This window comes from Bos taurus, chromosome 5 (genome assembly GCF_002263795.3).
Source record: "Bos taurus isolate L1 Dominette 01449 registration number 42190680 breed Hereford chromosome 5, ARS-UCD2.0, whole genome shotgun sequence".
NCBI lineage: Eukaryota > Metazoa > Chordata > Mammalia > Artiodactyla > Bovidae > Bos > Bos taurus.
In genome coordinates, this window is record NC_037332.1 from 68,599,550 (window position 1) to 68,614,299 (window position 14,750).

General features: G+C 43.6%; 1 protein-coding gene across 1 annotated transcript in view; it reads right to left on the reverse strand.

Moving 5' to 3' along the window:
• The window catches only part of ALDH1L2 (aldehyde dehydrogenase 1 family member L2), a 60,790-nt gene extending 57,269 nt beyond the window's left edge, over positions 1-3,521 (reverse strand). Inside the window, exon 1 of the mRNA NM_001191391.1 lies at positions 3,424-3,521. Within this exon, the coding sequence (NP_001178320.1) occupies positions 3,424-3,471 (48 nt within the window). The 5' untranslated portion in view covers positions 3,472-3,521. The remainder of the gene's footprint in view (positions 1-3,423) is intronic.
• Between the last annotated feature and the right edge of the window lie 11,229 nt (positions 3,522-14,750).

Sequence of the window (14,750 nt, forward strand, 5' to 3'; positions counted from 1 at the left end):
TGAGAAATCTGTATGCAGGTCAGGAAGCAACAGTTAGAACTGGACATGGAACAACAGACTGGTTCCAAATAGGAAAAGGAGTACGTCAAGGCTGTATATTGTCACCCTGCTTATTTAACTTATATGCAGAGTACATCATGAGAAACGCTGGACTGGAAGAAACACAAGCTGGAATCAAGATTGCCGGGAGAAATATCAATAACCTCAGATATGCAGATGACACCACCCTTAAGGCAGAATGTGAAGAGGAACTAAAAAGCCTCTTGATGAAAGTGAAAGTGGAGAGTGAAAAAGTTGGCTTAAAGCTCAACATTCAGAAAACGAAGATCGTGGCATCCGGTCCCATTACTTCATGGGAAAGAGATGGGGAAACAGTGGAAACAGTGTCAGACTTTATTTTTTTGGGCTCAAAATCACCACAGATGGTGACTGCAGCCATGAAATTAAAAAACACTTACTCCTTGGAAGGAAAGTTATGACCAACCTAGATAGCATATTCAAAAGCAGAGACATTACTTTGCCAACAAAGGTTCATCTAGTCAAGACAATGGTTTTTCCTGTGGTCATGTATGGATGTGAGAGTTGGACTGTGAAGAAGGCTGAGTGCTGAAGAATTGATGCTTTTGAACTGTGGTATTGGAGAAGACTCTTGAGAGTCCCTTGGACTGCAAGGAGAGCCAACCAGTCCATTCTAAAGGAGATCAGCCCTAGGATTTCTTTGGAAGGAATGATGCTAAAGCTGAAACTCCAGTACTTTGGCCACCTCATGCGAAGAGTTGACTCACTGGAAAAGACTCTGATGCTGGGAGGGATTGAGGGCAAGAAGAGAAGGGGACGACAGAGGATGAGATGGCTGGATGGCATCACTGACTCGATGGAGGTGAGTCTGGGTGCACTCTGGGAGTTGGTGGTGGACAGGGAGGCCTGGCGTGCTGCGATTCATGGGGTCGCAGAGTCGGACATGACTGAGTGACTGAACTGAACTGAACTGACAATGTATATACAATAAAACACCATTTTCAGAGTAAAATTCTGTGAGTTTGGACAATCATACAGTCATGTAACTCCTGCTACAATCAAGATATAAAACAATTCCATCATCTCGCCAAATTCCATTCTGTCCCTCTACAGTCCCTCCCTCCCCCTAACTCCAACCCCTGATAATCACTGGTCTTTTTTTCTATCACTATAGTTCACTCTCTCCAAAGTGTCAGATGAATGTGGCATGATATGTGCTCAGTTGCTCATTCGTGTCCAACTCTGTGTAACACCACGGACTCTAGCCTGCTAGGCTCCTCTGTCCATGGGATTTTCCAGGCAAGAATATTGCAGTGGGTGGCCTGAGGGGATCTTCCTGATCCAGGGATTGAACCCATGTCTCCTGTACTGGCAGAGGGATTCTTTACCACTGAACCACCTGAGGACCCATATAAATATGAAACACTTTGGGTTTATCTTCTTACATTTAGCATACATATTTGAGCTTCATCCCTATTGTTTTTATCAATAGTTCATTACATTTTTTTTTTCTGAGTAAGAGTCTACCATATGGATAGATATACCACAGTTTGCTTATCTTGACACCAACTGAAAGACATTTAAATAGATAATTATGAAGAAAGCCTCTGTAAACATCCAGGACAGGACCGGGAAGCCTGGAGTGCCGCAGTCCATGGGGTCGAAGGGAGTCTGACATGACTGAGTGACTGAACAACAACAACAACAAGCATCCATAAATAGATATTCCAATGAACATAAGATTTCATTTCTTTAGGGTAAATACCTCTGAGGGCAATTGCTGGGTCATGTCATAGGCGTATGTTTACCTTTATAAAAAAAAAGTCAGTTGTCCAAAGTGACTGTACCATTTTGCACTCCTATCAGCCGTGTTTGATTTAAAACAATTCTTATAGAATACAGTCTAAAGGATGGATCTCCATTTTCTACAGAGTAAAACACCCCAAATGCAACACCTAATATTCCATGTTCTCCTTTTGGCCACTGAAGAACTTGCCTTCTCCCCAGCCATATGGCACAGCTCTCCCACATGTATTCCTGGAGACAGACTCAGGCACCTGACCTCGGACCATGCCTGGTGCTTGCCCACTTGGGTGTTTTTGTTTATGCCATTTGCTACCTGGGATGTTCATCTTTTATTACTGAAAGCTTATATAATCCCACTATTGACATCTTTTCATCCTTCAAGAATCCTGTCTGCTTCCAAAAAAGACAATTAAAGATGTTGACAGAGGAGGCCAATGAAACAGGCAAACAAGCCCCTTGCTCTCTGTACCATTCAACACAGATTCCCATGTGCCACGTAGCAAGAGAGAGCTAAGGAGGAGTCCAGAGCACTGCAAAGGAAAAACAGCAAAGTCTTTGCCACAACAGGTCTCTTTCCCCTTATTACAAAAATAACTAGAACTGGCAGCATGGGATAAAGTGAATTCTCATTACTTGTGGCTGTCTGGGAGACCAAAGCTTTCCCATTTATGCAACTTTTGGCCAGTTCTGGATGCGACTCAAGACCTCTCTGCTCCAAGTTTTTTTTTTTTTTTAATATCTGGATAGGTACACATGCACACATGACTCTAGCAGAGAAGAGGAATCAAAATGCCAACTCTTTTATAACACAGCAAACATGCACTTCCTATAAAAGAGATGAGGTACATGGGATGGATCTGTTTTCTTCCCTTAACAGCTCGGACTCTGCCTAGATGCATAGATGCATCTCTTCCCCAGGCCCCCTGAAGTGCTGAAGTCAGCCCCACATGCAACGTGTCCGCCTTCATTTCATCGCTGGAGAAGCTGATGCAATTCCAAGGCGCCGGGCCGGGCCAGGCCAGGGCTCTGTTCTTGCATCATTGTTTACCAGTATTCCAGGGTGGCTGCTTCTGCAGCGCCTGGTAATCGTAGAAAGCTTGCCATCTGCAGCTCCGGAATAATGAGCTGGCAGTCACCGGCTGGGACTGCCATTGTGTGAATGGGCACTGCATGCCCATCGGGAGCGCTGACACCTGTCGGGCTGCGGAGGAGGACCCGGTCGACTTGATGCCACTCTCCTCCAAGAGGTGGACTCGGTCCTGGACCTCCGCTCCATCTCGTAACCAGGCAGGGGTCTCAGCATTGAAATGAAAGCTGAAAGGAAGCCGATTCTGTGCCCCTGGTCGATTGACTGTTTCCACCCTGTCAATCCCAGACAGACATCCTCAGCCCCTCCCGCTAGAGGACAAAGGCTCGTTCGACAAGCCCATTCGGGACCCTCCTACGACCTTTACCTCCACTCTACCAGTTTAAAACAAACAAACAAACGTTGTCTTGCAAAGTAAACAGCTGCCCACCCTAGCCCCGCCGCCCGGCCCACCCCGAATCTGGAAAGCAGCCCCCGGGTGAGAGCCGGGACGCTCGCCCGGGCGAACTCACCCGGCCGGTGGAGAAGCGCCTGAGCGCCTGGCCGCCCCGCCACAACATGCTGGAAAGGAGCGCTCGCGCGGGCAGCCCGGGAGCAACTCAGCCCAGACTCGGCCTGCAGCCTCCGGGTCCCCGGCGAGTCCCGGGACCCCCGTTACGACCCCGCCCCCTCGCCTGGCCGGGCTCCCGCGGCCAATCCCGTGCGACGGGGCGGGGCGTGCGCTGATCTCCCGGAGCTGCCCTGGTGTCCAGCCAGAGGGACGGCTTCTGGCGGCTGCCTCTGTTCCACCCTCACTAGTTGAGGGATCTTCTACCAGTTACTCACACTTCTGAGGTATATAAGGATCTGCCTTAAAGGTCAATCTGACACCCCAACTCATGTCCTTAACACAGTCCTGAAAAGACAACGTGGAGCCACGGAAGTAAGGGGTGGGGGCACCTTCGCAACGTAAGGGTCCCGATTCCTACCTCGTAGTCTAATAAGAACATTTAATGAGATTGTGTATAAAGCACCTGACAAAGGGCCTGGCACAGAGATGATCCCTGATAGACGACAGACAGATAGATGGGTCCTTTCCCCTCACCTCCCTGAAGAAATGCTCAAGGCAGGCTTTAGTTGAACACCTGTATCAAACACAACTCCTTAGCCTGGCATTCAAGGCATCTGTAGTTTGGCATTTACTCTTATTTCTTGCAATTCCTTTGCACCTGTAATTCAGTCTGAATGTAGTACTTGTCTATGATTTCTTGGACAATACCTCCCAGGAAAATTTGCCGCCTGACCAAATTCCTTCTCTGCTTAAAGGTATACCTCAAATGTTGCCTCCTGGAGAAAACAAATGTTTTCCAGATTATTTTTCCTCCCCCACCTCCTGACATCCCCAAAGTAATCTTTCACTCCTCTGAACTGGGAAAGATTTTTCCCTATGCATGTCTTCAGTTCAATTCAGTCGCTCAGTCGTGTCCGACTCTTTGCCACCCCATGAACTGCAACATCCCAGGCCTCCCTGTCCATCACCACTCCCGGAGTTTACCCAAACTCATGTCCATTGAGTCAGCGATGCCATCCAACCATCTCATCCTCTGTCGTCCCCTTCCCCTCCTGCCCTCAATCTTCCCCAGCATTAGGGTCTTTTCCGGTGAGTCAGCTCTTCACATCAGGTGGCCAAAACAAAGTATTGGAGTTTCAGCTTCAGTTGATGTTGAAGGTTCAGCTTAAACATCAGTCCTTCCAATGAACACTCAGGACTGATCTCCTTTAGAATGGACTGGCTGGATCTCCTTGCAGTCCAAGGGACTCTCAAGAGTCTTCTCCAACACCACAGTTCAAAAGCATCAATTCTTCGGCGCTCAGCTTTCTTTGTAGTCCAACTCTCACATCCATACAACTCAAAGGTCCATTGACTAGACGGACATTTGTTAGCAAAGTAATGTCTCTGCTTTTTAATATGCTGTCTAGGTTGGTCATAACTTTCCTTCCAAGGAGTAAGCATCTTTTAATTTCATGGCTGCAATCACCATCTGCAATGATTTTGGAGCCCAAAAAAATAAAGTCTGACACCGTTTTCCTATCTATTTCCCATGAAGTGATGGGACTGGATGTCATGATCTTCGTTTTCTGAATGTTGAGCTTTAAGCCAACTTTTTCACTCTCCTCTTTCACTTTCATCAAGAGGCTCTTTAGTTCTTCTTCACTTTCTGCCTTAAGGGTGGTGTCATCTGCATATCTGAGGTTATTGATATTTCTCCTGGAAATCTTGATTCCAGCTTGTGCTTCATCCAGCCCAACGTTTCTCATGATATGAGTTAAATAAGCAGGGTGACAATATACAGCCTTGATGTACTCCTTTACCTATTTGGAACCAGTCTGTTGTTCCATGTCCAGTTCTAACTGTTGCTTCCTGACCTGCATACAGATTTCTCCAGGCAGGTCAGGTGTTCTGGTATTCCAATCTCTTGAAGAATTTCCCACAGTTTATTGTGATCCACACAGTCAAAGGCTTTGGCATAGTCAATAAAGCAGATGTTTTTCTGGAGTTCTCTTGCTTTTTCGATGATCCAGCAGATGTTCTCAGTTTGATTTCTTGTTCCTCTGCCTTTTCTAAAACCAGCTTGAACAGCTGGAAGTTCACGGTTCATGTACTGCTGAAGCCTGGTTTGGAGAATTTTGAGCATTACTTTTCTAGCGTGTGAGATGAGTGCAATTGTGTGGTAGTTTGAGCATTCTTTGGCATTCCTTTCTTTGGGATTGGAATGAAAACTGACCTTTTCCAGTCCTATGGCCACTGCTGAGTTTTCCAAATTTGCTGGCATATTGAGTGCAGCACTTTCACAGCATCATCTTTTAGGATTTGAAATAGCTCAACTGGAATTCCATCACCTCCACTAGCTTTCTTCATAGTGATGCTTCCTAAGGCCCACTTGACTTCATATTCCAGGATGTCTGGCTCTAGGTGAGTGATCACACCATCGTGATTATCGGGGTCATGAAGCTCTTTTTTGTACAGTTCTTCTGTGTGTTCTTGCCACCTTTTCTTAATATCTTCTGCTTCTGTTAGGTCCATAACATTTCTGTCCTTTAATGTGCCCATCTTTGCATGAAATCTTCCCTTGGTATCTCTAATTTTCTTGAAGATATCTCTAGTTTTTCCCATTCTATTGTTTTCCTCTATTTCTTTGCTTTGATCACTGAGGAAGGCTTTCTTATCTCTCCTTGCTATTCTTTGGAACTCTGCATAATCTTTCCCTTTCTCTTTTGCTTTTCTCTTCTCTTCTTTTCACAGCTATTTGTAAGGTCTCCTCAGACAGGCATTTTGCTTTTTTGCATTTCTTTTTCTTGGGGATGGTCTTGATTCTTGTCACGAACCTCCGTCCATAGTTCATCAGGCACTCTATCTTTCAGATCTAGTCCCTTAAATCTATTTCTCACTTCCACTGTATAACCATAAGGGATTTGATTTAGGTCATCTTAGGATGCCTCAGCATATTTGGAAAACTCAGCAGTGGCCACAGGACTGGAAAAGGTCAGTTTTCATTCTCATCCCAAAGAAAGGCAATGCCAAAGAATGCTCAAACTACCGCACAATTGCACTCATCTCACACGTTAGTAAAGTAAGGCTCAAAATTCTCCAAGCCAGGCTTCAGCAATACATGAACCGTGAACTTCCTGATGTTCAAGCTGGTTTTAGAAAAGGCAGAGGAACCAGAGATCAAATTACCAACATCTGCTGGATCATGGAAAAAGCAAGAGAGTTCCAGAAAAACATCTATTTCTGCTTTATTGCTATGCGGAAGCCTTTGACTGTGTGGATCACAATATATTGTGGAAAATTCTTCAAGAGATGGGAATACCAGACCACCTGACCCTGCCTCTTGAGAAATCTGTATGCAGGTCAGGAAGCAACAGTTAGAACTGGACATAGAACAACAGAGTGGTTCCAAATAGGAAAAGGAGTACGTCAAGGCTGCATATTTTCACCCTGCTTATTTAACTTATATACAGAGTACATCATGAGAAATGCTAGACTGGAAGAAGCACAAGCTGGAATCAAGATTGCCAGGAGAAATATCAATAACCTCAGATATGCAGATGACACCACCCTTAAGGCAGAATGTGAAGAGGAACTAAAAAGCCTCTTGATGAAAGTGAAAGTGGAGAGTGAAAAAGTTGGCTTAAAGCTCAACATTCAGAAAACGAAGATCATGGCATCCGGTCCCATCACTTCATGGGAAAGAGATGGGGAAACAGTGGAAACAGTGTCAGACTTTATTTTTTTGGGGCTCCAAAATCACCACAGATGGTGACGGAGGCCATGAAATTAAAAGACGCTTACTCCTTGGAAGGAAAGTTATGACCAACCTAGATAGCATATTCAAAAGCAGAGACATTACTTTGCCAACAAAGGTCTGTCCAGTCAAGGCTATGGTTTTTCCTGTGGTCATGTATGGATGTGAGAGTTGGACTGTGAAGAAGGCTGAGCGCCAAAGAATTGATGCTTTTGAACTGTGGTGTTGGAGAAGACTCTTGAGAGTCCCTTGGACACCAAGGAGATCCAACCAGTCCATTCTGAAGGAGATCAGCCCTAGGATTTCTTTGGAAGTAAGGATGCTAAAGCTGAAACTCCAGTACTTTGGCCGTCTCATGCGAAGAGTTGACTCACTGGAAAAGACTCTGATGCTGGGAGGGGTTGGGGGCAGGAGGAGAAGGGGATGACAGAGGATGAGATGGCTGGATGGCATCACTGACTCGATGGACGTGAGTCTGGGTGAACTCTGGGAGTTGGTGATGGACAGGGAAGCCTGGCGTGCTGTGATTCATGGGGTCGCAAAGAGTTGGACACGACTGAGCGACTGAACTGAACTGAGGATGCCTCAGTCAGTTACTGGTATTTATGTACCTTTCATCTTCTCTCCTGGAAGCTCTTTGAAGGCTGAATCCATGCCTTATTTATCAGGATTTACAGTACTTAGCACTAAGCAGAGCTCAGAAAATACTTGTTGAAAGAGAGAACAAATCAATGAATGCATGTGTTTAAGAAGGTAAGAAGGAAAGAAAAATAACTTAAAAATTATTGAAGTGTAGTTTATGTACAATGTAATGTTAATTTCATATGTATGGCAAAACCACTCAGTTATACAGATATGTATACATGTATACTAGAAAAGAACCATTCTTAAAGCCTGGAGAATTGCAACAAACATCCAGGGTTTTGGTTTAGATACTCTCTGTCCCTTGACAATTTAACCCATTTCCCTGACTGCATTTTGTGACTCCTTGCTTCTCTTAAACTTCCAAATATTGATATTCATTTTGAATTATTCTGAATCAGGGAGGATAAGCAAGGAGTGTGGTTTTTCCTGAGTGAAGATTCCATAGTTATATACTTCAGTTCCCAACTTTGGAAAATGAGTTTATGTTTACACAGATATAATAAAACATACATGATGCCTAAAAATTTCTCTATAAAAGCCAGAAATGTAGTTCTTTTTATAATTGGAAGTTAACTCCAGTACTTTGGCCACCTCATGTGAAGAGTTGACTCATTGGAAATGACTCTGATGCTGGGAGGGATTGGGGGCAGGAGGAGAAGGGGACGACAGAGGATGAGATGGCTGGATGGCATCACTGACTCGATGGACGTGAGTCTGAGTGAACTCCGGGAGCTGGTGATGGACAGGGAGGCCTGGCGTGCTGTGATTCACGGGGTCGCAAAGAGTCGGACACAACTGAACGCCTGGACTGAACTGAACTGAAGCCAAATGCAACTAGAGAGGTTAACAAACAAACAAAAACTAAAAACACCCGCTAATCTAGACTTTCTGCATGCGTGCCCAGTTGCTCAGTCGTGTCTGACTCTTTGCGACCCCATGGACTGTAGCCCACCAAGCTCCTCTGTCCATGGGATGTTCCAGGCAAGAATACTGGAGTGAGTTACCATTTCCTTCTCCAGGGGAACCCCAACCAAAGGATCGAACCCTATTGCTGGCAAAAATGGAGATGAAATAAAGCAAACTTTAAAATAAAAAACTTGAGAGACTTTGTTATCAGTAGACATACAAAAAGGAATATTAGAGTGTCCTTCAAGTAAGAGAAAAATTACTGACTTGGAAGCCCAGACTGACAAAAAGGCAAATACGTGAGGGAATTTAAGTAAACACTGACCATATGAACAAAACCAATAATAAAGTCTTGGAGATATATGTATATATCAACAAGATATATACATGAAAATATAAAAGCAATAATAAAAAATTGTTGGATAAGTTGGGAAGGCTGGGAGGAATGGAATAGTCTTCAGGCAGAAAGAAAATTAATACTAGATGGAAGCTCAGAAATGGAGTGAAGAGCACTAGAGAGGGTAAATATGAGGACAAATTTAAATGAGTATTATATAGAATGATTCTAATAATGGTGGTCTCATATAATCTCTATTGTGTTACTTTCTTGTGTCTTTTTCTTTTCAGATTTTGTAAAACAGAAGTTTAAGAACACAGATTAGAAGATATCACACATTTCAAAGAAATGTGAAAGACTTGTGCCTCTATAGCCGAACTTGATTTCCCTTAAACTTGTTTCATTTTTAAAAGTAGAATTTTTTTCTTGGGCAATATTTCCCCATTCCTGTCTAACTTTGTGTGACACTGATGTTTACTCAAGAGAGCCCATGGTCCTAGTGTTTTTCACTTCTCTAGTATTAGAATATCTTTTTGTTTTTGTTGAAGATGCAAACGAAGTATGTACACGCATAACCTGTTGAATTCACTTTTGTGCCATTTTTGTGAATATAGTAATTGGTACAACCTTTTGCAAATGTCAGAACTGATTTTACACATCAGGTGATAGAAGATGTGCCAAATGGAAACCCAAGAGATTCCACACAAAGCTCTGTGTGTAGAGCTGTGTATAGGAAGAGTGGTTTATGGTCTTGGGCTTCTAGAATATCACACTGAAATCTTTACTCAGTTTGCCATCAGTAAGTGTCTACTTCTGTGACTGGCATCTAACTTTCAGGGGCTTTGTTCAATTATGATATGTTGCCCAGCAATCTATTTAATGTTAAATTGTAGGTAGCACATTCATTGATAATTTTATGAAACTGCAAGTCATATAATCTATAAATTTTTTAAGCATTTAAAATTTTTACTTTCACAGTCAACTTCAGGATTTTAGAATAAAATTCTGTGAGTTTTCACTCTCCTTTTATTTGACTGTTTTTTTGACTCAAACTGATGTGCAGTCATTTTTACTGTTTGGAAACATAGCCGTCTGTGTTTATTCTTAATTTGTGCTGCTGAATACTCTATGTTATTCATTTTTAGAATGGTGTTTTGACTATAAATTCTCATTTTAATTAACCCACTCTTGAAAACAGGTATAATTAGTAATGTTTGATTATTATTCAAGTGAAATTAATTTCATGATAAAAGAAATACTTGAGAGCACCAACCCAGGGATCTACAACAGGAAGAACTGGAGTAGAGGTCAAAAAGCAAAAAGTAGAGGTCAAAAGGCAGAGAAACCAGCAGATTTCAGCAATTTCATGGGGGTAGAGAGAACAACTGGAGTTTGAGCAGCCAGAATGTGAGGAGCCAAGATCTCAGCAGTAAGGGAGATACAGAAATGCACTTAGCTCTTGACACTTGTTTTCAGTTTCAGATATTTGCTGATTCTTCAGATACATGGATTAGAGGCTATACAACTAAGGAGAAAATTTCTAAAATGCAAAACAGTGTTTTCAATACCCAGAAACTGGAGTTGAACATCTACTTAGAAGGAGGGAGTCTAGGAAACATCTCATCCCTCTCAACTGATACTCATGAAAGACATCTCCCTAGAAAGAGTGCAATCTAGAGGTGGAGCTATTAGGGGAAACACTGACTGAAACTGCCCATCCTGGCCAGGCACATAGTAACCATTTGCATGAGTTAGTTTAGGATAGGAGGTCCTGGTAAGGAACACAGAACTAACAAGTCATCACCAACCAGAAGAATTCAGGAAATGTGAGAAGGAGATGCCACATATCCTGCCAACCTCCCAGAATCCACCTCGCTGGAATCCATCTTGGCTGAGCAACGCATGCATTCAGGAAGGACCCTGAGTCACAGTGATTGGCCAGAGACAACCCGAAAGCTAATCCCATCACCATAAAACTTGAGATTGCAAGCCACAAGGCACAGCAGTTCTCCTGGATTCCTTTACCCTGTTCTCTGCCCAGGTGCCCCTTCCTAATAAAGTCTCTTGATTTGTCAGCATGTTTTTCTCCTCAGACAATTCATTTCTGAGTGTTAGGAGCCCACTCTCGGACCCCGGAAGGGGTCCCCATTCCTGCAGCAGAGCAACTCATAGCCCGATTCACATGAGCTCAGCCCTCACTGTAATGAACTAATCTGCCCTACTTTAGCTGCCTGCCAAAAAAGAAGGTCAATGTTTTCTGTAGAAAGATAACATTATCCAAAACCTTTGCAATTGTTCATTTGTTCTCCCACATTCAATCAAAAAATGCCAGGGACATCAAGAAAAATGGCCCAAAGAAGCAAACAGTATCATATGAGAACTGCTTAGGGTAGAAATGACCACTGCTGCTGCTGCTAAGTCACTTCAGTCGCGTCCAACTCTGTGCGACCCCATAGACGGCAACCCACCCTGCTCCCCCATCCCTGGGATTCTCCAGGCAAGAACACTGGAGTGGGTTGCCATTTCCTTCTCCGATGCGTGAAAGTGAAAAGTGAAAGTGAAGTCACTCAGTCGTTCCCGACCCTCAACGACCCCATGGACTGCGGCCTTCCAGGCTCCTCCATCCATGGGATTTTCCAGGCAAGAGTACTGGAGTGGGATGCCATTGACCAGTCGTCTCTGTGCAATAAATAAATAATATACTGCTTTATCATGTCTGCCCCCACCAAACTGTGTCCCATTTAAGTGCAAGTGTTCAATAAATAATGTCTGAGCACCTACTATGTTCTAGGTACTGTGGTAGAAGCTGGGCATGGAGAGATGAGAAGACAGATGATTCACTTCCCTCATGCTGCTTATAGTCCAGCAGACGATGGCAAATAAGCAAAGTGTGATCAGTGCTATAAAAGATGAAAACAGGGTTTCATGGAAACATGAAGCAGGAAGATCTAACTCAGGTCTAGTGAGTATGCTGATCACCTTGCACCCCAGGATTCAGCATAATTCCTTTTTTTTAATTTTTATTCATTTATTTTATTTTTGGCTGCACTGGGTCTTCCTTGCTGTGAGCAGAATTTCTTAAATTGCAGTGAGCACAGGCTACTCTGTAGTTGCGGTGCTGAGGCTTCCACTGCAGTGGCTTCTCTTGTTGCAGAGCATGAGCTCTAGGCATGCAGGTTTCAGTAGCTGCAGCAGACAAACTCAGTCATTGCGGCTTGCAGTCTCTAGAGCGAGGGCTCAGTTGTTGTAGTGGACAGGTTTAGTTGCTCCAAGGCATGTGGAATCTAATTCTTGACACATGGAATACATATTCATGGAACACAGAAGTAAGTGAATGTGGTGACTGGATAGAGGGTGAGGAACAGAGAGAAAGGAGTGACTGGCTCAGTTTCACATCATAAGGGAGGATTTTCACAGAAGATTTAACACTCTTCCCACTTTGACCTCCCACTCTAAAAGATAAGTTTTGAAGTGAAAGAGTTTTCCTAAAGGTGGAAAGAGAATCAGTGGTACAAGAAACAGCAAGTGAAAGTTATGAAGGACAGAAAGAACTCTGGGCAAGATCAGACAACACTTTCTTAAGGCTAGATGAGATAACGACTGTTAAACTTTTATTTAGAGGCAAAAATGTATTCTTTAAAGGAAATATTATGAAGAACCCCAATATATTCAAAAATAAATGGCAGGGGTATGGGTTCACTTCATTTCTGAGTGAAGGAGAGCCCTCAATCTCCTGCTGTGACCTCCAAGGCACTTCTAAAAGAGACTTCGTTAAGCTCATTTTGTAAGCCAGTGGGCTACAGAGTGTTCATGGGGGTCAGGGGGAGTAGGCAAAGCCAGGAAGGCCGCGTGGGGTCTTGTAGGGCTCGTATACCATGCTAAGTAGGTGATGAAAAGGGCTAAATCTTTTTCATACAGTCAGTATTGAATATTGTAAAATGTCAAAATGTATAAAGAGCAAAAACATCAAATCACCAATCCTGTAATTCAACATTTGGGTCTTTTTCCTCACTGAAGCACAGTTAAGCAGTGCAGGGGGTGGGGGGCAATTCCACTGCACTTTAAGAAAATGCTTTTGTTTGCAGCATGGAAGGTGGTAGGTGACTCCAGAGGCTGTTTAGGAAGAACTGCAATAGGTCAAAAAAGTCATCTCTGTTACAGTGGGAAGAAAAAGAAGGAACTGATTTGAAAGACATCATTACAATCAACTAAACCCTGTGACTGATGGATGGATGAGAATAAGAGATAGAAGGTATACCAACAGTGTGCTTCTGTAGGAAATGAACCCACTTACTAAAACATGGATTGCATACAGAATGAGAAGCAGGTTTTGGAATGGAAGATCATGAGTTCACTAGTGAATGAGTTAAATTTGATAAGATGCCTATGGTTCCTGTGGAGCTGTCTAGTTGGATACAGAAAAATCATGAGGGATACACCTAAAACCATTGTGAATCTCAAATTTTGGTGACAGGGAAATCTTTTTTTCAGATTCCTGGGATTCTCCAAACCATATTCCTGCCAAGAGAATTTCTTGTGTAAATCATTATCCTTCAAAATGATCACCATTCAACTTCCCAGTTCAGTTCAGTTCAGTCGCTAGGTTGTGTTCGACTCTTTGCAACCTCATGAATTGCAGCACACCAGGCCTCCCTGTCCATCACCAACTCCCGGAGTTCACTCAAACTCACGTCCATCGAGTCGGTGATGCCATCCAGCCATCTCATCCTCTGTCGTCCCCTTCTCCTCCTGCCTCCAGTCCCTCCCAGCATCAGAGTTTTTTCCAATGAGTCAACTCTCCACATGAGGTGGCCAAAGTACTGGAGTTTCAGCTTTAGCATCCTTCCTTCCGAAGAACACCCAGGACTGATCTCCTTTTAGAATGGACTGGTTGGATCTCCTTGCAGTCCAAGGGACTCTCAAGAGTCTTCTCCAACACCACAGCTCAAAAGCATCAATTCTTTGGCATTCAGCCTTCTTCACAGTCCAACTCTCACATCCATACATGACTACTGGAAAAACCATAGCCTTGACTAGACGGACCTTTGTTGGCAAAGTAATGTCTCTGCTTCTGAATATGCTATCTAGGTGGGTCATAACTTTCCTCCCAAGGACTAAGCGTCTTTTAATTTCATGGCTGCAATCACCATCTGCCGTGATTTCGGAGCCCCCCAAAATAAAGTCTGACACTGTTTCCACTGTTTCCCCATCTATTTCCCATGAAGTGATGGGACCAGATGCCATGATCTTCGTTTTCTGAATGTTGAGCTTTAAGCCAACTTTTTCACTCTGCACTTTCACTTTCATCAAGAGGCTTTTGAGTTCCTCTTCACTTTCTGCCATAAGGGTGGTGTCATCTGCATATCTGAGGTTATTGATATTTCTCCTGGCAATCTTGATACCAGCTTGTGCTTCTTCCAGCCCAGAGTTTCTCACCCCCCACCAATTTAATCTCTCTTTTGACAATCATCTTTATTAGAGAAAACAATTCATTGTACAATTTCCTTTGAGCTGCTGCTGCTGCTGCTAAGTCGCTTCAGTCGTGTCCAACTCTGTGTGACTCCATAGATGGTAGCCCACCAGGCTCTGCCGTCCCTGGGATTCTCCAGGCAAGAACACTGGAGTAGGTTGCCATTTCCTTCTCCAACACATGAAAGTGAAAAGT